This window comes from Triplophysa dalaica, chromosome 1 (assembly GCF_015846415.1).
Source record: "Triplophysa dalaica isolate WHDGS20190420 chromosome 1, ASM1584641v1, whole genome shotgun sequence".
Classification (NCBI taxonomy): Eukaryota; Metazoa; Chordata; class Actinopteri; order Cypriniformes; family Nemacheilidae; genus Triplophysa; species Triplophysa dalaica.
This window is the reverse complement of record NC_079542.1, coordinates 22,868,920-22,893,580: the sequence shown is the minus strand read 5'-3', so window position 1 is coordinate 22,893,580 and position 24,661 is coordinate 22,868,920. Positions and strand designations below refer to the sequence as shown.

The window sequence follows — 24,661 nt, the reverse complement described above, 5'->3', positions numbered from 1 at the left end:
ATAACGGCAGATTAAGTCAAGTCTATTGGGACATGGACCTGTCTGTTTTGACAGTAAGGGCAGGAGTCAGATGCAGGGTCAAAAGATTTATTCAATAACAGTAGTAATACACACAATAAGAAACACCAGCACTAAGGGAGTTATCGGACAGGGCTCGAGCGCTCGGCCGGGACGTGATCAGAAGGCTTGTTAAAGGGGACCTGAACAGCCCTAGAAGCTTAATGCACAGAGTTTGCGTAATGCTTAGACCGTTGCCAAAAATCCCAGAGGGAGAGTCTTAGACACATTCCGTGCAAACAACCCCGAAGGGAGAATCCTTAAAATAGCTGGACTGAATTTGTGGGATCTAGAGAGGTCACTGCAAAGCCCCGAAGGGAGAATCTCACAGAGAGAATAGATAGCAGAAGTAGAAACCGTACACAACCTTTCGTAACATTTGTTTAACACGTGTGAGAAAGCTTTAATTTGAGGATACAGAACCTAACTTGTCATACTGTAACCTATACAAGGAAGTTTAACGTCCTATAGGTCATAAACTCTTGGATACGCATTGACAACCAGCAAGGTGGAATTAGAATAGGAAGATAAATATGGAAGTGGAGCTTTTAAAGCACTGTTACCTCAGGGGGTTCTGTGTGGATATCTCCATATGTCAGAGTGTTTCCTCTTGGTACTCACACTGCAAAAGACATGTAGATCAGGTGATTCAAGGCAGTAAATTAGTCTTGTGTGTGTGTGTCAGGGTGTTCCCTGGTTTCTAGTCCTCCCTTTACCATGCAGAAGCAGTTTTGGAGGATAGATGTTCTAAATTCAAAAGGGAATGGTAACCGCAATGAGGCTGAGAAAAGATTATTTAATAAAATACAAATAAATACACATTTTTAGTGGGGTCGTTTTAAACAGATATAATTTCTCTGTCTGTTCACCTGGCTGTACGGCCTAGCTTGTAATCAGAATGTTTGGACTGAGGTAAATACAAAAACACTAACACAATTATACTGCGACTTACTTTTGTAATGACACAAAAGATGTCAACATATTTTCCAGGATTACGGGCAATGGCTCTAGTATGAAGCAATAAGTGTATGCAGATAAATTGGCTTTTATTACCCATTTGCAACACTACTCTAATATTTATAACACTTGCACAACAACTGCTATCATCCACAGAAAGGGCGGAACAACATAAAATAGGTCACACACTATTACAATTTTTTTTATTTACTTAAAGCTTTTTGACTATTTAACTATATATACTGTAGGTTGTTGACGAATAAATCGTACATGGGTTCTACACATATCAAAACTGTTATTATTTGATTGTTTTATATTGTTCATATTAATTTGTATCTTATAAAATAGCTTAAGAAAGATTTTTCTTGTTACGTTTTATTTTGCCATCAAACCATAAGACATGTTTCCATATTAGTCTCTTAACTGACCCATTTAATAATGTAGCACAACAGACCAGCGATATTTTTTACTGAACTGAAGTATTTACTATATTCTTCTTTAGACTTATTTGATCAAAAGATATATATCAAAATTTATGCCACTAGGAACATGCATTGACTTACGTTCTTACCTTAAAAGCAGTCCCAAAATGTATATAAAGTGTAAAAAACGTAATCAAGTGACAAATTAAATAAAGGGACATCATTTATGTTTTTTAAGTTATGTAGAAAAACACTTAACATTTCCTATTACAGTTAAGCATGTGACAAACTTTCCTTAATCTAAAAAGGAACATGATCATTTTGGACATACATTTGAAAGGTGAAGAGATTTCGTCAACAAGCAGACCAAAGTTCTGTAATGTTTCTGCGTCACTAGTGAAATAAAATCATACATTTTTCTAGGTCAAGGTTTCATCACAGCTTTGTTTGATCTTGCTTTCCTTAACTAATACCATTATTCTCTGTGCACCCTAAACAATGGCCCATGTCCAGGAATGATGACATCAGCTGTCTCCAACGCTGTCTGTCGGTTGGCCTCTTGTATCCGAGGATTCTCGCTCAGCTCCTTCCAGGAATCTTCATCATGACAACGTTCAAACAAGTCCCCAGCAACCAGGACCGTACCCTGAGATGTGCCCTTTACCATGACACTGACATCTCTGCCTGTGTGGCCAGGGGTGGGGATGACTGACACCTTGTGGTTGAAGTATATTTCTGAATTAGCATCTTTTATAACACGAATAGTTATTATTGTTTAAGTTCTACACCAGCCATGATGTCATTGAAAGCATTTACTTCTCTGATGTGTAACTTACATGATCATCAATAGGATATGGTTGTCCCTCAGCTAATTGATTCGGCAGGTATCGATCGACCACGCTAATGTCACATCCCACGATTATTTTGGCGTCTTGAAACAACCCCAAGTTCCCCACGTGGTCAGAGTGACCATGAGTCCCCACAACTACCGCCACCGAGTCTGGTGTCAGTCCCTTCTCCTTGAGTTTTGCCACAAGAAAGTCTCGGTCCCACGGACCCCCAGTGTCTACCAGAATAGTCTGCGGCCCGGTTATTAAAGTAATAGTACCGTCAGCTCTAAACGTGCCGTCTGCTTCAGCTGTGCAGTAGCCCTCTTTTAATACAGATACGCCATAAGGTTGCCCTGTAATGTCGGAAACGATGTCTGATTCACTTTTTCTTATTGAGCGATGCTTTTCCATTTGCATTAACGTTATATGGTTGGTTTCATTTGTGTTTATCAGAAACAAAACACACTTAAACGTTTCATTTAAGGGTTCGTTTTCTCGTACGGAAAGTCGACGAGGACAAATAGTTTTTTGTTATTATTCGCATTATTGAACAATAGCGCCACTCCGTGCTGACAGAAGGAACGAATTCAATTTTATAAACACTGGTGAATATCACTACTAACGTTACTAATACCAACAACAAAAGCATCAATAATAATAATAATAATAATACGTTCCTAAATGTAAATGTTTTAGAATTTATTTACCTCAGGATGTGAAAGACATCGGTACGATATATTTACGCTTAATCAGGTCAATATTAAATATATCCCAGGGTTGTTGAAGCATCTAAACAAATTGGATTAACAAGGTTTATCATTGGTGTTTTTTTTTATTTAATTAATTTATATATTTTATATAAGTAGATCACTTAAAAATAAATTTCACTTTATTAAGTGTGCCAAGTAGTGTAACACAGGTCATCAGTACGGGTTTTACAAACAAAGGGGAAGAATGATACTAACTGACGATGCGTGTGGAAAAAAGAAAGGAATATATATTTTAATATAGATAAAATCCAAGAAGCCATGGAGGTTTGATGGTCTTAAGCAACCTTACAATATGGGTGCATTGTTTATGAATTATTATCGTCAACATTGTTAAAGAAACTATGTCATGCAAGCCAAAGCATTGAGGCTTTTTTAATATCATGTGAAAACTACACTCATTGCAGCTTTACAAGTAAAAACATCATAAATGCTATTATTTATAAGAAGACAGAAATAATAGCTATGGCGGATAAATCTAGGACAAAGGGATGATGTAAGAGAAATGTTAAATGATTGCTGGGAAACTTTAAATACAAAAGCTAAAGGCTTTGCATGGAAAATTATGGAATGGGTTAAGAAAGATGGTCTAGACTCAATATCAGTTGCCCCAATAGTTGTGATATCCCCAATCCCACTTTGGGTACTAGCACAACAAGAAGTAGATGATACACGAGAACAGAATGGAAAAGGGTGAAGCTATTCGTTGAAGTAACTATGTGGATGAATATATAAAAAACCCATACCACTCATTTCATCAGATACAGACGTTTCAAAGAGTGTAGACAGTGGAAGGACAAGGGCTGCATGTTCCAGAGTTTGAGGTGAGGAAGGCTGAAAGGATGACAGATGGCGCATCAGTATATATGAGATGACAGCAATTCTAATGGCAGTAGAGTGGGATTATGAAGACCTGAAAAGGTGATGATATGACTCAATGGCAGTCCTTGTGAATTTATATTCATCGGAAACAAATAGAAATGACATTTTAACAGAAATCATGATTAGGTTATACAGTCTACGACAGGTGGAAATAATAATTTTACTTATGCTGGTACCAGCACACATGGGAACATAATGAGGAAGTAGACAAAATAGCCAAATAATCAATAAAGATGAATGAACCAAGCATAAATATTTCACTATGGATCAGAAGGAAAACATTTTATTTCAAAAGCATGCAATAAGAAATGGCAGAGAGGTTGGGACTCATGTCATACAGGTCGGCACTATTTCAAGATTCAAAGAACCATAAAGAAGAGTAAAGTAATTCATAACTTAAGCAGAAGAGAACAAGTTATTTTTACACATCTGCGAACTGGTAATTTAGATCTAAACCATGCGTTACACATTATAGGGAAGCATAACACGGGTCAATGTGATTCCTGTTCAATGGAGGAGACCGCAGAGTATGTCCTGAAGATATGTAAGGAGTATGAAAGAGAAAGATGAGTCTTAAGGAAGAATTACAAGCATCAGGGTATCAGGAATTTACACCAACCAGCTTATTAAATGACGGTCTAAAGTCAGGAATAGAAATAAACGCAATCATGAGATTTATTAGGAGTAGTGGGTTATATAATAGGATTTAGTAGTGCAGAGTTAATTCTCTTCACACTCCATCACAGTAGATGGCGGTATGCACCTATTAAAATGCTTCGCGACCCGCCATAAATCGTAAGAAGGAGAACAAGGACGGACGAGGCTGTGTGATGTCATACACATACGTTCTGCATCATGGCGGCATCGGAAGCAAGTGTACAAACATCATTAATGGATCCTTTCAAAGATATACTGATTAATTATTTAATGCCAGAGAAATGTTTTGACGAGTTCTTTTTGCAGTTCAATCTTCTGCATGGTAAGATCTCATATTAGTAGTTTAAGAGAAAACCGTACAAATGAATGCCATTTAAATGCTTCATACGTAACGTTAGTTTAAGTTACTGAACAATTCAATGACAAGGTGAATTTGTCTTCTTGAAGATTACGTTACCAGAACACCTGTCATTTCAGCAACATCAGGATTAACTTCATGATTGCCTGTGTTGTTTACTATAATGAAAAACAAATCCATTAATAATCAGGAGTTATGTATAATTCATGGATGAATATTGAAGATATTGTCCGGTTTTCTGATGCGTTATATGTCAATGTATTTAATAACTCTATGAAGTTTTAATATCACCGATTTTCACTTGCTTGAAGTTAGTAGGCGGAACCATAAATACGGCACATTCTCACTGGATGCGTGTGTTCGTATATCATCGGCAGTTTCCGTAAATCTGTCAAAACTATTAGGTCTTTGGGTTTGATCTCAGTTTTTAATAAACATGTTGAATGCAAAAGCTTGTGTACGGTCATTACAGTATGTTTATTGATTTTATACATAAAATAAGTAACAAGAAGTTATATTTAGTAATTTCCCTGTTTCCTTCTAAATGGCATTTCAAACCTTTTGAAAAGTTAAAATCATTTGGATATAATTCATTAAAGGTATTTTTTAATGTCTTCAGTGGATTGTCTAAAGATTGTAATCAGCAAAGGCCTGGGCATTGGGATTATCCTTGGCTCTGTATTAGGTAAGAGAAACTTCTCTCCCTCTCCCTTCTTACACACACACACACACACACACACACAACACACACAAATATAATTCAGTCTTGGCACTGATATTCTTGTGAATGTTTCTCAATAGTGAAACTACCTCAGATTCTCAAACTGATTAGTGCTAAAAGTGCTGAGGGACTGAGTTTTAACTCAATACTACTGGAGCTGTTTGCTATCACTGGCACCATGGCCTACAGCATAATCAACAGTTTCCCCTTCAGGTACATCAATCTATAACAACTCTTCTTTATTATGTCAGGTTACATTGCTGTCAATTTCATGGTTCCGTCTGGTTAACATACATCCGTTTATGAGCATAAAATTACATTAAACATGGTTCATGATTTATTTTTGTGGTTATTTTTGACAGTGCCTGGGGTGAGGCACTTTTCCTTATGATTCAGACTTTGACTATTGGTTTCCTCATCCAGCACTATGCAGGAAAGACCATCAAAGGTAAAGCACATTTTCCACTATGCTTCTTTTTCTTTCATTTAGATGCACCTTATGACTGTGCTGAAACCTGTGTTTATTTCCAGGTTTGGGGTATGTGGTAGTCTACCTTTGTCTGTTGACCATCCTCATCTCTCCCTTGGCCCACAAGGATGTAGTTACTGCCATGCAAGCCTCTAATATGCCAGCAATTATTATAGGACGGGTAAATTGGTAACCAAGAGACACAACCCTGTTCAACATTTAACCCAGTAATTGGAATGCATGTATTATCTGGTATTCTCTGTGTGTCTTCAGTTAATTCAGGCTGGAACAAACCACAAAAATGGCCACACTGGGCAGCTGTCAGCTATTTCAGTGTTTCTGCTGTTTGCAGGCTCCCTAGCACGCATATTCACTACAGTGCAGGTATAACCACAGGTTCTTTGTGGTTTTTATTTTATGCAAATAAAATAGTCGAGCAGTGACCATTTTGACCATTTATGTCTCTATACAGGAAACAGGAGATTCCCTCATGGCTCTCACCTACATCATCTCTTCTATTTGTAATGGTTTAATTGCAGCTCAGGTCCTGTACTATTGGAACAAGACCCCTGCCCATAAAAAGAAGGCTGAGTAAATCTGAATGAAAAATGGACAAGTTGAGTGCTTTAAACAGCCGACTGAAGATCAGATGTTTCCCAATCAAAATGACTGTTATAGTAAAATTTGTCCCTGTCCCTTGATCAGTTGTTGTGAAAGGCATACATTTTAACCATTCAGTGCATGCTAACATTGTGCTATATGAGAGGCGAGAATAAATACTGTATAAATTCACACATTCACTTATTCCAGATGCCCAAAAATGGACCAAAAACCCAGTTTACTGTATAATTTGGGAGAGGGATGATTCTGTATAGTCAGACCTTTTATATACTCCTTGTTAGGGTGGTGGGTTATTCATTCCTTGTACCATTTCTTAGCTCAGGGAAGGCAACCATGTCCTGTTTTTTTTTTATTTTCAACCGCTCCAAATCTAAATACACATATTTTTAAATGTAGTCATTATGTATATTTTTCTGAAGGACCGGCTATCGTATTGTCCCATTTAATATGTACCCAAAATTATGCTGGTTGGCCTTTATATTCTCCAGTTCTGCTTATCTCTTCAAGAGTTGGTTGTAAAACCTGTTGCTTAATACTACATGTGGACAGGTGTTTTATGTTCCAAGGTTTTTAAACATGGATTCCAGAAATGCAATATTATACAACGCTATTTTGTCCAGTCATTAAATTATTATTTGATCATATGTTGAAGAAAGTCCTGTTAGAACTTAAGTTGGGACCTGTTATTTCCTATAACTAGGTGCTCATATGTTTTCCTTTTGGGTAGACAAATTCATCCATGTGTACACTTTCACAGTCTTCCAAAAATGCAAACCTGTTTTTGGAGAAACTAGAAAAGGTGATGTTCGTTTATGCACCAAATCAAGACATTTTTCTTTGTGTTGCATAGAGAATATAGTAAATCTGTATGTACTTCTGTAATTGTCATCATAAATTCTCATTAAAAGTGGGAACTGGGTACAATGTGAAACTTAAAGTTGACTGTTAAGCACTTTGTTTTTATAATATAGTATTCACCCATCAAGCAGATTCAGATTTTCTTGTGTAGGATAAAGGAAAATTTAAATGGTTATAATCACACATTATGCATGATATATTATTCCTTACTATCACATTAAACAATGAGATATTCCAAACGGGTTTAAATGATGGATGTCCAAAGTTGCAGCCTACTTTTGACAACAGAGTAAAGTTTTTAAAAAAGATAACCTGTTTTGTGGTTCCTCTCTTTTTTCGTAACAAATAATTTCTTGTAGAAGATACAATCGGTTTTAGAAACAAGAGGATGATGTTTCATAGTGTTTTTAATAGTGTTTTATTTTTTGACAAATCCGCCCTAATGGAAAGCAAAAATTGATAGCTATGATTGTCATACATATTCATGCCACCAGAGAGGGGCAAAGAGTCAATGCTACAGAAACAAATGCTGTAGTGTATGTTGATTTGAGCATCAGGCAGTTGCTATTTTAGTGACAATTGCACTGGTTAATGTAATGTATTTTCTTTTCAAACAAAACTGAGTTTTTAATCACGCTGTATTTTTCTTTTTGGTTTCAAGGCTTAATGTTAGTGAACTGAACTCTCCACTCTGATGTGTTTTTCTTGCAGCTGCTCTTTGGAGTGTTTTTTTACAAATCAGTTTATATTACTGTGTGTCACAATATAGAGTGTACTCATGGTTCAGATATCCACAGCTGTAGCCGTCAGGTACTGTACTTTCACCTTTTAGTCTTCGTGTGAGTTGATCACTGTCTCTCTGCCAGCTCTGACATTCTTGATTGTGTTTTTATTTGTTCATTATACATCTTTAAGAAACACTGTGTGATTTTTTGGACTATCTATTGACAGAAATTCAATATAATAAACATAACTGTGTCTTCAGAGATGTAAAAAGACTGTGTCAAGTTTTATGTTGTTGTTACCTATGAGCTATTTCTATAAACATGCACCGCGGGGCCCCTTGCATGGAATTTACCATGATGTTTCACCAGTAGCATTAAACTGACAAACTGCTCTATAGTAAATTTTTTCAAATGCTTTATCTCCTTCAGCAAATTGAAAACATGATTGTCCTGTGTCAGCCACCGTAATGGTGAAGTGAGCGGTTGATTGCTTTTCGAAACTTCACAGCTAGATGCTGCAAAATTTTGTACACTGGACCTTTAGTAACAACAGAAAGACAGGGATCTAATGAGATTAAGTGTTGTTTAAATAGTGAAAAAGAAGCTAAAGTATAAAAAAGTATAGAAATTTTGTATTAATAAGATTTAGTCATAAGCGTTATGGGACCAAATGTATTTGCATTACACAAGCTTCCGGCATTATTTAAGAGAAAACACATGGAATTACCTAAAATTGTTATGCTGATACACAAAAACCAGGTAATGACCTCTTTTCTAAATCCACTTTTGAATTATTAAACGTATAAAAACATAATTTTTGGCACAACTGGATATATTCTGGATATTTACTAAGAGTTTAAAGCCCCACCTGCAAATATACACACTGTTAAAAAATCTAGGTCTGGTCTTTGATTTTGAGTTTAAATTTGACAAGCAGATTAAAAGCTATTGTGAAGATCAGCTTATTCCAACGGATACCTATTGCAAAGCGGAAATCTGTTCTCTTTTATAGCGATCTGAAAGAGTAATACATGCTTTTATGTTTTACCAACTTGACGATTGCAATGCTTTGTACTTTAGTATAATCTCTGTTTCGCCTGCAGCTATTTCGGAATGCAGCTGACTAAAGGAAGGAATATTTCACCATATTCACCTTGACATTCAACTATGGCCTTTTTTCATATACGATAATTTCTCCCAATGTGATATATAGTCCATTAGGTCAATTTAATCAATTAGGTCATCCCTTACAATATATCGGTTACTATATGTTTAATATATGTAATATTTACATTTACATTACTTTTGAATTTTGTGGAAGCTCTTATTCGAATTCAAACTGCATCTGCACTTACAATCGTTTTTGAATCTGCTTTCATAAAGAACCTTTTAGGTCTGTAGAACCTTTCTGTTGCACCAGAGGTTGGTTCTCTTAAAGGAACAGTCCACCCCAAAAGGAAAATGACGTCATTATTTACTCACCCTCAAGTTGTTCCAAATCTGTATAAATGTCTTTGTTCTAAAGAAAACAGAGAAAGAAATTTGGAAAAATGCTTGTAACCAGACATTAACTAACAAAGTAGAAAAATTTGCTTTATAAATATTTTTGTTCTGTTTAAAACAAAAGAAGATATTTTAAAGAATGTAGGAAAGCAAACAGTTCGGAGGCACTTATGACTACCATTGTAATTTTTCCTACTATGGTAGTCAATGGGGTCCAAGAACTGTTTGGTTACAAGCATTCTTCCAAATATCTTTCTCTGTGTTCATCAGAACTTTGAAATGTATACAGATTTGGAACAGAGAAAATTATGAAAATAATTCTAATTCTTTGAACTGTCCCTTTAAGAACCTTTAGAACGGTTCTTTTGGGAACCAAAAATGGTTCTCCTAAGGCATACCGCAAGTTTTCATTGGTTCTGACTTTTTACGCTTTACACTTTGAGTCAACTCAAAAACAATGTTCAATTCAAATTCATGTTTGTTTCTTCAGAATTGATTCTAGATACAGAATGTCCCAATTGACAGCTCTCTTTTCAACTCTTCCGACTGCAACCGGCTATTCTTGCCGATCGGCAAGTCGAGTAGTAGTTGATGTCAAACACACCTATTGTCAATAATGCTATTGGCAGATGTTTTCTCATAAAAAAAATGCACTAGATATTAAACAAATAATTTTGATTATTTAAATCGGCAGCTGATGATCCGAGTTGACATTACATTTATGCAATTTAGAAGACACTTATCTAAAGGGATTTACATTTTAGACAAATATAGATATACATTTTATCAATGTGTGGGATTAGCTGGGATTAACCCCGTAATCTTTGAATGTAATCTTTAAATGTAGGTGTCATGCTATGACAGATGAGCTGCACATACACAATGTAGTGCAGAAGAAACCAAAAAGTGTCAATAATAATTTATATGGAAAGGGAGACAGACATTCACGTTTTTGTGAGCATTCAGTTTTTGAGTTGGTTTGTTAGATTCAGACAGTCAAATCATTGTGTTGATGTAATGCATATTGTAGGATTGCATGATCTAAAACATATATAACAGCCAGATGTCAGAGGCCGATTACAAATAGTAAATATTTATTTTTTCTATGACGTTATCTCATTTTACCTGAAGAGACTGTATCTAATACGCATACTATCTTCTAATCAGTGGTACGCACTACCTACCCACCTATGAGAGGTGCTTGACAAATGTTGTTGTCTCTTGACAAGAGACTCTTTAGATTTGAGCTATCAGCTTCTTTTCCCTCAATAATCAATAGTAACACCACAAAGGTAAATCTGCAAGGCAAACTGTATACTGACTGATGTATAAAATCACGTATTGACTTCATCTTTAATGTAAGTATTAATCCTGAGTATCTTGCCTCTCCGTTTCACCCCACCTCCCTCTCCCTCAATTTGCTGCAAGACCAGTCTAGCCCAGGGTGTGGTGTCCTCATTAGTGTTAGCTGTCAATCATTCTTTCATTGCTGGGCAAACGTTTCCTCTATTAACCGCATTAACTCAACAGAAATGTACACGTGCTCCATCAAAGCCTGCCACAGCTGCTCAGAAAGGTGGGCTTCGACCTCGGGGGTCTCTATTATAGGCATATTCAGACTGGTGTACCGAAACAAGATTTTCTCCTAGTTTGAACTTGCCCTGTCTATAAGAGAACGACTTCAAGACCAGATACTAGATGTAATAACCAGATACGGCCATATACATCTTCTTAAATGTATTTTTGAAAGATTTTCAAGATTTCCAAACAAAAACAAACTATTATAGCATGAGCACTGATGGCCATTAGGTGAGTCAAAGCGGGCAGACCACTGCTTTGGCCCAATGCCAGTCCTTTGAAGTAGATATGTTTTGCTGACAATCGGCAATCCGTGTTTTATTTTGAAATGATTAAGTTGCTATCGCTATGTAGATACATACCTATTCCTTCTTAGAATAGTAACCCATCCTAATCTTGATGCATAAAAGTAATCTTGTATGCAGTTGTAATACAGTCTACTGGTGTTTGTGAATACGAGGTGACTGGCTCTAGTAATAGATAATCCACAAGCAAACAGACAAAGATCTGATTTCCCAATACTTTCAATTAAGTTCCATTTTTATAGCAAATAAACTTCTTCTACATTTGCCAAATGGCAGACACAACATAGACTGTTATCGGATGGGTCTGGCCACCCTCCTGATGTTGCGTGACAGACAGTCCTCGTGTTGGCTGACTCACACACATGTGTGTATCCATTGCTGCATGGTGGCATTTCAACCAACCGTAGCGGCTCTGTTAAAAAAGAAAGAAATTACGCCCACTCACTCACCTGTGCGTACACAACATCTGAGCCATGGCTGACAAGCTATTGTATATAAGTGAGTGATGAAACATATAATTCAAGCATTCCCATTTCGGTATAGTTTGAAAGTGAAATTTCCTTTCTTAGCTGCAGGTGAAGAGAAATTTCTAATTGAGTTACTTTTGGAAAATGTATACATCATGACTGTGTAAATAGTGTACTTACTCTCTCTTGTGTTTTTCTAAACATGCTGTTATTTTTTAAAAAAAAAAAAAAAAAAAATTACACAACTTTTTATGCAATGACAGTACAGTACAGACAATACAACTTGTGTTAACTTCCATGCTTTCTAAAGTCAATATCGGTATAGGAACAGACATAAATTTAAGTCTTTATTTAAAATGTTTGTATCTTGCTGAAGCAAATTTTGTTCACATTTAGATCATAAACAATGCTTTGTTTATTTCGACCACTGATGACAAAATTGATTCTCCTTTCAGTTACAATTTGCAAGATAAAAAAATTTGTGACAAAGGGGAAGCTTATCAGGCATCTGTTGAATGATAATTCTTGTTTGCATACTTCTACGTTACTTTTTCCCATTAACGTACGAAATTCCTGCCTACATTACATTCCTGATCACTTGGTTAAATTACTTTTATTAAAGTATTTTTTTAAACCAAAAATAAAACACTTGTCAAACTAAGCATATAATACACGTTTTTTTTTTAATAAAATTGCTTTTAGAATCTACAGGAAACACACTCTGACTTTCATTCTTCATACATTCAAACTCTTAAAGTCATACACAAATAGGCTTGTTGTGTGCTATCCCAATTCTTGATCAAAACTAATATAGGCCTATAGTTTTACTACAGTCTCATGCAAACTGAATGATGGTTTTGCCCAACACTGACGACTTCCAAACCAGATGATTTCAAAAACGTAATAGAAACAGCCCTTGTTTGATAACTAGTGATGTTTATGAATCGGTAAAACTGGATAAAGTCAATAGCCTTCAATCGCAATATGACCGGTTTTTATTTCACATGTGAAACGTCAGTATCGTGTGCCTGTGTGCGTGCAGGAGGGGAGCGGCTCGAGCTCGTACACTTCCCTCGGAATGCATGTAAACAATACGCACCCCCAGTCTCCACAGCAACCATTAATATCTCTTTTCCGGGTTCGCGTGACGAAACAGTAGCAGGCTTGCCACGGATCATGTTTTATTTCGAAATGTAAAAATGACCAATTAACAAGATATCCAACAAACTCTCGTGCCAAGACTTCATGCTCACAGGCCAAATGTTGGCTTTTATCTGCCAACTGGCAACTCACAACTAACCATGGTAACCGCGTTTGTTGAAGCCTCGCTGGTCGTTGCTAAGTGATTATATGTTTTGCAGCAGAAAATCCAGCTCCCCCACTTTCTTTACTCCCACATTCAGCCTTTTAACCCTCCTGTCACCGTATGTCAAGTGATAAGTGCGTATGCAGATACCTTTTATCAACGCGGGTTAATATTTTACCTTGTAATATTAAGAATAAATTAAGATATGCGTTACTTTAAATCTCAAACTTGGAAACACTCTGAACTAAGCAGAATGAAAGCACATCCCGCCCCCTCCCTTCGCCCTCCGATTAGCCGCAGCGAGCCCTTACATTTAAATGAGAATGACATTAAGAGGTTAAGGGGTTAAACCCGAAAAGAAAACTGGGAGCGACTACGGTAACGCTAATTTTCCGCGCAGCGGGAAGCGAGAATACGGAACAAAGTGTTCCAAGGGAGCCTCTCCCGATTCAGTGGCTTACTACGTACACCTGCGAGCTCAAAAGCATTGGACAATACACCCCTGAAACGACCAATTACAGCAACCCGATTTTAATCTGGAGATAAAGAGTTATGCAGTGATGTTCAATTATTTTTATTAATCGTGAATGTTTGAAGTTATATTTTGCGACCATCTTGGACATTTCTGTGACTGGGAAAAAGTTAGCCAATAATTCAAATACACAGTTTAGTTATATTATTAAAGGCAAACAAAACTGTGACGTCACTACGTTTTATTACGAAAGTAATAGAAGAGTTCATTGGCAAAAATGGATTACTTTGTTTTTTAAAAGGAACAATCATGTTTTTTTATGTGCATTAAATTATTATCAAACTGGAGTTGGGTTGTTTTGATTAAGTAATAAAATAAAAAAAACATTGAGTTTTATGTCTTTGCAAATAAACTCCTCAATAGGTTACAGGAAAACAAAAGTAAGATAGAAAGCCTGAGACCAGACATGATATCACATTTTATTATGTAAAATGGCCCTTATAAGAGCCAAGAAATAGGCTATACACTGTACAAAAAAATAGATTTACAACCTATATTAAAACCACTTAAAACCCTGCAAACTCACTTTCGTGTCAATGTAAACTTTTCAATTAAAAGCTTAAATTATCATTTGCCTGAAATTAGTTACTGAATAACTGCAGCTTCCACAGCAATATGCCACACTAACTGTATTTTTACCACCATTAAAACAACCAATTTTAAAACAAACACGAAAGACAAGAAATCAATGTACAAAAAATGCTGCTGCTCAAAAAAAACTCAGTCAGGTGTTCTCCGTTGAACATGCGGGTCATTCATACTGTTAGCAGAAGCAGTGCTTCAGCAGAGTGAGACAGACCAGAGGTAAACAACCTCCCATCCTAACGAAGTGCATTTACTGATGACAGCAAGAATCAGTGCATTTGAGTTTGACCCACGACAGGGTAATGCCAAGCAGGACAAAAGCATTCTGTAAACTGGGCAAAAAAAAAACTTGTCTTGAAAGCAGTTCTTTGTGTGGACCACTTTAGGAAGCAGAAAGCATGCTTACTCTGTTGTGGTAAATAAGCTCTTATCAAAAAGTAGACAAAACATAAGTAGCTACGAGTTAAGGCAAAATTCCTTTCTTTTGAAATTTGGACAACAGTTCCACAAATGTCTAATTTGCAGACATTACAGCTGACCTAAACAGTAATTTCCCCTCCATTTGTAGAAGGATAATCCTGAGATATCAAAGTACTTTGACACTATACAATATATCATCCTTACAGTTTAAAGACACTTAAAGGTCAACTTAATTTATAACACAGCTACTCCCTTCGCCGAGCAGGTCTGCGCATAAAACGGGCATCAGGGTTCACAATAGAAAAGTTCTCCTCAAGGTTATTAGAGTCTGACCTGTATTCAGAAAGCTCAATATGCTGCGCTCTTCGGTTTCCCAATGAGATTTTTTTAAAGACAGATGCTCACTGCTGTAAGGATAAACAATGCTTCAAACAGAACACTGGTAAAACTTAAAATTAGAATAATAACAAAGGGGATGGCTGTGATAGAATATCTGGTTAAAGTGTGTATTAAAGATGATTTGTGAAATGCCCACAATAAGAAATTGGGAAGTTATAGGTCCACATAAGAACAACATCAAAAACAATGATAACAGGAGACTCCAACAGCTAAACTGGCAATAAATTTACAACTTATAACTTCAGATCATTCAAAACAAGGAGGTAGCAAATAATCAGAAGTGTTCTAATTATCCATCAGTAATCCATACAGACTACTTGTGGCTCATTGGTCCCATAAAGGTCCAGCTGTTTCTATGAGTTTGTCCAAACCTCAGATGTGAGTAAGGGGAACAGTTCCACCAAGATAGTGCTGCTGGACACCAGGGTAAGCCCTCTGGGTTGATCCGTCGCTGGCATCACTACCTGGTATATACATGCTTATCATGTCCCTCAGGTCCCCTTGGAAAGGCCCACGGTGGTGGTGATTTGGTGCTCCAGTAGGAGAATGAGACAGAGGTTCTGGTTTAACCATTGACATCACTGGACTCAGCTGCTGAGGGCTTCCGCTATAGGACATTTGGCTGTAGACAAGAAAGAAAAAAAGTTGCCCTTAAACTATCTGTAATTTTCAGCCTTATGCATAATACGCCTCTGCATTTGTTACAAGTGCTACTGGAGAACAAATCAAATATTAATGCATTATAAAAATGTATTATAAGCGTTTTATGTTAAATACTACATTTTAAATGTCTCAATTATGGTCTGGTAAAAGGGAAGTGTGAACAAATAAAATTTGGTCCATCCCAAAAATGACGATAAAGATGCAAACGTTTGGTTTCTAGATCCGGCAAAAAGAAGCGTAACAAACAAGTGTTAGTTGTACAGTTTTTCAAACGTTTCTACAAGTTAGTTAACTAAAACCAGACTCGTGTGTTAAAGAACCACAAACCTGTAAGGGCTTCCACCGTTCATGAACGTCTGTGCTGTGGGATACTGAAGAGCTGACAGGTCGTAGCGGTGCAGTTGCTGCGGGTATCCCAGCGTCTCACCCTGCATGGCCATATAACCACCTGTGTGACCCCAGCCATAACTGTCCATTCTCTGGCTTCCTCCTTGTCCCTGTGCCACGGCGGATGCCAACAGGTTGCCGGCAGCAAGAGGATATTTACCTAAGTGATTGTCTTTCTTCAAAAGAGATTTAGTCTTGCGCCGGGGTTTATATTTGTAGTCGGGGTAGTCCTTCATGTGTACAGCCCGCAATCGTTTGGCCTCATCAATGAAAGGCCGCTTCTCTGCGTCCGTTAAACTTTTCCATTCCGCCCCGAGGCGTTTGCTTATCTCCGAATTGTGCATTTTGGGATTCTCCTGAGCCATCTTTCTTCGTTGACCCCGAGACCACACCATGAACGCATTCATGGGACGCTTGACTTTGTCCATAGGGTCTTCGCCCTGCGGACAAGACGTTTTTGACCCGCCGTGCGCATTTCCAACCCCGCTGACCGGAGAGGACATTCCCGGACTGTTCTGGTGGAGATGTGGTTGACCTGCAGTTTTCAGTTCATGCTCCATCATGCTGTACATCATGTTTCGCACGTTGAGTTTCAATTACTCGGTGTGAAGGTGCCAATTAAAAGTGTCCAAACAGACCTAATCAGATTAAACAGATCCGACGCAGGTGAAGTCTGTTTACAGCCGGAATTGTTGATCAAATTAAACTGCAAAAAGACGGAGTCAGAAAAAAAGTCTACGATGAATCAAACCACTCATCACAATTTCTTTGAATGATGTTCAGAACGCTGAAAGTACAGAGATAAAAGTCAAAAGAGCGCGAAAAGCTTCTCAGTAACAGCTGCTGGTCCCTCAACTCACAGCTCTGTTCACACACGCCACTTGTTGAGCAGCATTAGCTTGTAGTCCAAGAGGAACCAATTGTATAATTGTATTCCACGTCTGACCAATCAATGCTCAAAAGATTTCTCTTTGCTTATTTACATGACAATTGTAGGGGCGTGGCATTTGACGCAGAAGAGTCTTTTGCAAGAGTTTAAACGGCAAGGAAAAAAGCCATAAGATAATTTTTATTTTATTAAAAGAAAGCATTTTCGAAATAAACATGTTTTGTTTTGGACCTGGTTTTTATTAAAACACTTAAAGACTTCTGCCTTAGATTAAATGTACAACTTTATTATTTTTCCATTTATTGTTGTTGCAAAAACTACATCGTTCTGAAGTCATAAAACAAAGGGAGATTTTTTGTGTGAAAATCTGTAGTGAAAAACTAGTAAATGTAGGTTAATGAGAGCGCATGATGTGGCATCTTTTACAGTACCTTCTCTTTTTTTTATAATTAGGAACTTGTCTTTCGGCCAGAGGTCCTGAAGTACAGCGAGACTGTGAGCATTACTCCCTTTTGATAATAATTTATGATGTTTGCATGTCAAAGATTTCTATAGGTGTGTGATTTTCAGTGTTTGTAATTGCTTGAGGAAAGGTGTGGGTGCAAAGCTTGTTTTTTATGCTGTGTTTCTTTCTTGTTTTGTAGACACAGGTGTGAGCGCCTGTGAGTTTGCAGGTGCTTTGTGAAGCATGTGAGTAGCCTCTGTTCGTCACTGACAGTTACACCTTTATGCCGATCAAACCACAAAATTGTGATGCACCATTCTTTTATACCAATCCAGAGTTTTGGGTGCAAACATAAAACTACTTTATGGAGGTTGTCCAACACTTTCTTCCATTCTCTTCCTCCCCTTTGTCCTATTTGTGTTCTGGTCTGTGACGGGACCAAGACAGCTTATAAGAGAATTTGAGAAAAAGTGTCCCACAAACAAAACACCCACACACACACATATATCCCAATATCTCAAATACTGCTGCATGTTTGCATACACATGTATGTCTCATGACCATTTTATCTCTTTTTAAAACAAGTGTTTATAAGTTTGAATATGTAAAACCAAAACAAGTTACAACACAGTTGTTTTTCAAAGCACACAAAGGATAACAACCCATTCAACTGGGATCTAAGCTCCTTAAACACAACCACCTGAATGAGCCTGGACAGGAGAGTGCAGAATCAACTTGAATTCTCTTACTAAACAAAATAAATACTTTGTATAGACTTTCTTCGTTGTTGTTTCTTGTGTTTGTGTGCGTGCATGTGTAAATATGACACACATTAGACATCACTGAATTTTCAAACTTTAGATTTGACAAACAAATCTTTAGCCTTCTGATATCTTTGACATGTTGGACAGGCTTAAATAACCAGTTGGATGGGCTCACAATGTTTGTACTCAAAAGGCAACATATTCTTTAAATTCATAGTATATATAATTGTATTGTATTAATCTGTAAAGAATTAAATTTAAATGCAATTCATCAGGACAAATATGACATTTTGATTTGAATCAGGAAAACCAATAAAGAAAATTAAGTGGCTCAAAAAATGAAGAGACTTAGTTCACAATAAATGACAAAAGCCCAAATAAAGGAGGACGGATGAGGAAAAGCTTGAGGAAAGGGAGAATGGCAAAGATAAAGAAGAAAAGAGAGACTGAGAGGGGAAGAGGGCAACTTGGAGAGAGTGCAGTTTGTCCCCGAGTTCTCCCTGACAGACTGAGTGAATGGGGCCTCTATTCTCTCCCTTCTTATGTAAATGGGGGCTTCAGTCTCCCAGCCATCCGTCACAGCACAGAAAGACCCTGGCAGGCCCTTTACGAGCCTCCTGCTCACATAATCCCTGAGCCCACAATTGTGCACTCAGCAGGGGGGTGAGGGGGAAGTGGCAGGGGGGTTACCATGCAGACAGTGAAAGTGTTCAAAGGGCCACCTACACTGAGCGCACAAAATCAAAACGTTTCTCATAAGGTGTAAGGCTCTTGGCAAGACGGAGGGTAGAGGTTGTTATACTTCCAATGGAGGACTGTGATAGGAGGAATAATACTGGAAAAGAAGATGGTGGATGTATAGGAGAGGGGGTTGATACAATGAATTAAATGAAGGGAACGGAGGACAGGGCTACATGATGCGGGAATTAACATAGTCTTTGCGTGATGGACAGGTGAATGAGGGCTTGTGCGATATGTCAGGAGATGTTGGCGAGCCATCTCGCTGAAGTGATCAGAAGTTGCAGCCGTGGAATTGTACTGACACTGGCCTTCTGAGAGTTTGGATAACTGGCTCAAACATAGATCATTTCCTAAAATAAACTTCTGTATTGCAATGACCAGTGCTTGGATCTGATTTGTATTCATCCTCTGTTAGCGTGCCTCAGCTGAAAGGTATTTTTTTCTCCTTTGCAAACAGAAAGTGTCCTTATCCGCCCCCATGTGGACACACTGAGAAATTATCTTTAGAGGACATATTCAATACTTTGATTTAGGTGCCATGCATTTCAGGACTCCTTATACAGTTTAGTTAATTGTAATATGGGTGAATGCTAGCTTCAACACATGATTGTTCATGTTATGTACCTAATTTATTATGTATTTATTAATTGTAAAAAGTATGACTGATTGCTGTAAGAAAACAAGCAATATTCGTAATGAACGTTTTAACATAAGTACATGTTAGTTACCTAATCACTTTTATCCAGTGAAGCTTAGAATATATTCATTGGTTAGTAATAACTAAGGTTACATATTAAACTTACGTACGAAACTCAGACCACATTGTAAATTATAAACAAAAGGGGCAGCAATGTTTTAGGCTTGCATTGTTTTCCACACTGGCAACCTGCAGCACTTTTAGGGGGAGTATCCAGGGCTAGAATGCATATTGAAGTTGTTTTCAGAAACATACTTTACAAAAAACATTAATTATCTTTAGCCAAAATAATTTTAAGACATATCAGTGCAAATTGCACACGTCTCTAAATTAGTCTCGGACTATGCTTAAGCTCGTTTTGGGAAACCGCTTCTTGGAGTTGCCTGATTTAACAAGTATTTTACAATTTCATTTTGCATTACAGTTTGGGTCATTCTACCGAATGGGTGAAACATGTCAAATCGAACATTTATTTAATTTTTTCAACACTGAATCCAATACATATTTTACTATTCAAACTGTCTATTGGTCAATCTCAGAAGATTTTTTTTTACATGGTATTCAAATAGAAGATGGATTAATATTTAGTCTAAAAGTAACAAAGGTTTCTGACATAAAACATATAACTTACAATAAATAATTTAGGTAACAAGACTGTATGTTGAAATTGACCCTCTCATGAAATATACAAAAAAGCAAATGAGAAAATTAACTTATTATATTTATACTGCTTTAAAAAGACCAAGGTGACAAAACTTTCAGCTCTACATGTCTTGTGGAACTTTTAAGGTTTTCAGATATACACTCACCTAAAGGATTATTAGGAACACCATACTAATACTGTGTTTGACCCCCTTTCGCCTTCAGAACTGCCTTAATTCTACGTGGCATTGATTCAACAAGGTGCTGAAAGCATTCTTTAGAAATGTTGGCCCATATTGATAGGATAGCACCTTGCAGTTGATGGAGATTTGTGGGATGCACGAAGCTCCCGTTCCACCACATCCCAAAGATGCTCTATTGGGTTGAGATCTGGTTACTGTGGGGGCCATTTTAGTACACTGAACTCATTGTCATGTTCAAGAAACCAATTTGAAATGATTTGAGCTTTGTGACATGGTGCATTATCCTGCTGGAAGCTGCCATCAGAGGATGGGTACATGGTGGTCATAATAAGATGGACAGAAACAATGCTCAGATAGGCCGTGGCATTTAAACGATGCCCAACTGGCACTAAGGGGCCTAAAGGGTCCCAAGAAAACATCCCCCACACCATTACACCACCACCATAATTGCATTAATGAGAAATTGAACAGGGGTTCCTAATAATCCATTAGGTGAGTGTATGAGCAGTGTTGCCAGATTGGAAATGTCCTACTATCGTACCGGAATTTCAAAACTATCGTATTTGGAATAAAATGATCAAGTTTTTTGACACGACCGGGAGAAGGCTTTTGTTGTCATTGTCTGAAACAGGTCTTATCCATCCTGCAAAACTGGGGTCCTTTTCCTACTCACTTTTGTATGTTTTCTGTCGGTGCTTATTACTATTAGGCTGATCAATAGACTCTACCTTCTTCTCTGCCTTTTCCCTGTCTTCACCTTCTTTCAGGAGTACTGACCTAAGTGGCGCTGTTCCGGGTACGTTAATGTGTGCTCGTGAGAGAGAAGATTGCTGTGGCTGCATCCAAATACCCCCACTTGCGGTCTTTGCACTTGACCACTTGGCGTGAAGATGGGACACTTAGCAAGTGCAAACATATAACGTTAATAAATGTGGGGTTTCTTATTATGACATAAAAAGAAGTTTTACAAAATACATAATTCTGGAGTTTTCACCAATTAAATATGTAAAACTACGTTTTACTACGAAATTATATGTAAATATACAGTCAAGTCAGATTTGATTTTATAGAACTTTATTTGTATTGTATCAAAAAACAAAAGAAAAACAGATGTGAGCCAAACATAGAATAAATAAAGATCTAACCTTAAAAAGTAGTAGTGTAACATACACTTGAAAGGTTTCCGCACCATCTCGGGAGACCCGAGCAAAAAGTCTCATGATTCGTATACAGAACTTGATGCATGATGGGATACGCTCAGCCTAAATATCGCTCTGAAGCGGTATACAGGTTAGTGTGGGTTAAGTGTCGCTACCCGATCCGTCCCTGAAACACGATTTGTTTCGCGCATGCGCGAAAGTGCGTCTACTTCTGGCCGAAACAATTTACGGGAGTTTAAAAAAAGTAGTTTGACACATTCCATACCGGAAATAATTATTATTGAAAATTGCACTTAACATCAAAAGACATTGACCAAATTACAATCCATTCTCAGCAATCAGCAATTTAAGTATATAAATAGAGTGTGTGTGTGTGTGCGTGTGTGCGTGTGTGCGTGCGTGCGCGCGCGTGCGTGACTAAGGGAGCCAGGGATGGAGGGAGGGAGGTAGTGAGTGAATGAATGACTAAAGAATTTATTACAAAATATTTCCGGAGTTTCGCGCATGCGCGGAAGAAATCGTGTTTTCGGGACGGATTTTCGCTACCCGATCCGTCCCGGAAACACGATTTCTTCCGCGCATGCGCGAAAGTGCGTCTACTTCTGGCTGAATCAATTTACGGCAGTTTTTTGACAAAAAGTAGTTTTACACAACTCGTTCCATACCGGAAATATTTTTTTAATAAACTCTTTATTGAAAATTGTTTAATGTCTTTTGATGTTAAATGCAAGTTTTAATAAAGAGTTTATTAAAAAAATATTTCCGGTATGGTTGTTATGGTTCCGGTTGTGTCAAACTATGTATATTAACCGTGACATATTTTGCCAAAAAAAGAGAATTTCTCTATGTATAGTAAAATAATTTAGAAAATAAAAAACATTTCTCACTCATGACACATATAATTTTTTTATATTGTATTTTCAATTGTATTAAAAAATAAAATAAAAAAGTATCAAAATTAATAAAAAAAATACTATTTTCCGCTCTTAAAAAGGTAGTGTAGCCTATCCCTCGTTCAGTACATTTCTCCAAACGATTACAAATTGTAATTTGTTTAATGTCTTTTGATGTCAAGTGCAATTTTCTATAAAGAGTTTTTAAAAAAATATTTCCGGTATGGAACGAGTTGTGTCAAACTACTTTTTTTTAAAACTGCCCTAAATTGTCATCGCGCGTGCGCGGAACAAATGGTTTTCCCGGACGGATCGGGTAGCGACACGCGCATGTGCGAAAATGCTTCTACTTCCGGCCGAAACAATTTACGGCAGTCTTAAAAAACAAAAAGTAGCTTAACACAACTCGTTCCATACCGAAGAAAAAACTCGTTCCATACCGGAAATATTTTTTTTATAAGCTCTTTATTGAAAAGTACACTTATCATCAAAGAACAATAAACAAATTACAATTTGTAATGGTTTAGAGAAATGTACTGAACGAGGGATAGGCTACACTTCCCTTTTAAGTGTGGAATATAGTCCATTATTTATTAATGTTGATACTTTTTTATTTAATTTTTTAATACCAACAAAAATACAATACAAAAAAATGGTATGTGTGATGAGTGAGAAATATTTTTTATTTATAAAATGTTTTTTTTATACATAGGAAAACGAATATACAATAGTTTTTATTAATGATTCTCTTTTTTTGGCAAAATATGTCACAGTTAATTTGTGGCACAAATTGTTACCCCAATTGAATAATTTTAAAAAATCTAACTTAACAGTTTAAATTTGTTAGACACCATTTAGTAAAGTGTGTGTTTTATCTTTAAGTTATGCTGTACATATTTTAGCGTACTTTAACAAATGTCTGTATTTAAGAATTTACAAAGAATGTCACTCACTACCTCCCTCAATCCCTGCCTCCCTTAATCACACACTCACTCATCTATTCATATACTTTAATTGATGAGAATGGCATTGACCTTTACAGAATACCAAAAAATGTCTATCAGTCCTTCCGGTTTTCTTCTCACCTCTGCCTTCTTTTTCGATTTCAACACGGAAGTGGAGTGACGTCAGTCTATTGTGGTCATATATGAAGCAGTTGCTTGCATGCTGAATATGTGCCTACATACATGCATTAACATATACATAAATGAATACAAATTTGTGTCATTAATTAACCAGGTGTTGCTGAAAGGTCCTGAGGGATCAATTCTCCAAGGCGAAGGATGATTTTATGTTGGTATTTCAGTATCAAGAAGACAAGGAATTTTTTGTATACTGTATTGATAAACAAGGCCTAAAGGTCAATGCCATTCTGATCAATCAGCATTTAAAGTATATGAATAGATGAGTGAGTGAGTGAGTGAGTGAGTGTGTGACTAAGTTTTAGTTTTTGTATATATAAAAAACATTTTTTTAAAATACAAATTATTTCTCACTCCTGACACATATAATTTTTTATATTGTATTTTCATGGGTATTAAAAGTAAAATAAAAAAGTAACAAAATTAATAAAAAAAGACTATTTTCCGCTCTTAAAAGGGTAGTGTAGCCTATCCCTCCTTCAGTACATTTCTCTAAACTATTACAAATTCTAATTTTGTTAAATGTCTTTTGATGTTAAGTGCAATTTTCAATAAAGAGTTTATTAAAAAATTACAACTGCCGTAAATTGTTTCGGCCGGAAGTAGACGCACTTTC

General features: G+C 36.9%; 3 protein-coding genes across 3 annotated transcripts; 1 reads left to right on the top strand and 2 right to left on the bottom strand.

The window, feature by feature from the left end:
* Positions 1–1,086: 1,086 nt before the first annotated feature.
* Positions 1,087–2,781, bottom strand: mblac1 (metallo-beta-lactamase domain containing 1). Its single transcript, XM_056750813.1, has 2 exons — positions 2,273–2,781; positions 1,087–2,151 (listed from the first exon to the last, which is right to left on the bottom strand). The coding sequence occupies exons 1-2, from the start codon at positions 2,681–2,683 to the stop codon at positions 1,912–1,914; spliced, it is 651 nt and encodes a 216-aa protein (XP_056606791.1). The 5' UTR covers positions 2,684–2,781; the 3' UTR covers positions 1,087–1,911.
* Positions 2,782–4,735: 1,954 nt separating this feature from the next.
* On the top strand, positions 4,736–7,678 carry mpdu1b (mannose-P-dolichol utilization defect 1b). Its single transcript, XM_056748551.1, has 7 exons — positions 4,736–4,894; positions 5,550–5,615; positions 5,732–5,864; positions 6,014–6,099; positions 6,183–6,301; positions 6,394–6,504; positions 6,593–7,678. The coding sequence occupies exons 1-7, from the start codon at positions 4,771–4,773 to the stop codon at positions 6,713–6,715; spliced, it is 762 nt and encodes a 253-aa protein (XP_056604529.1). The 5' UTR covers positions 4,736–4,770; the 3' UTR covers positions 6,716–7,678.
* A 6,742-nt stretch (positions 7,679–14,420) lies between these two features.
* sox19b (SRY-box transcription factor 19b) lies at positions 14,421–17,368 on the bottom strand. Its single transcript, XM_056756614.1, has 2 exons — positions 16,410–17,368; positions 14,421–16,041 (listed from the first exon to the last, which is right to left on the bottom strand). Exons 1-2 carry the CDS (start codon positions 17,042–17,044, stop codon positions 15,792–15,794), a joined length of 885 nt encoding a protein of 294 aa, XP_056612592.1. The 5' UTR covers positions 17,045–17,368; the 3' UTR covers positions 14,421–15,791.
* Positions 17,369–24,661: the final 7,293 nt, after the last annotated feature.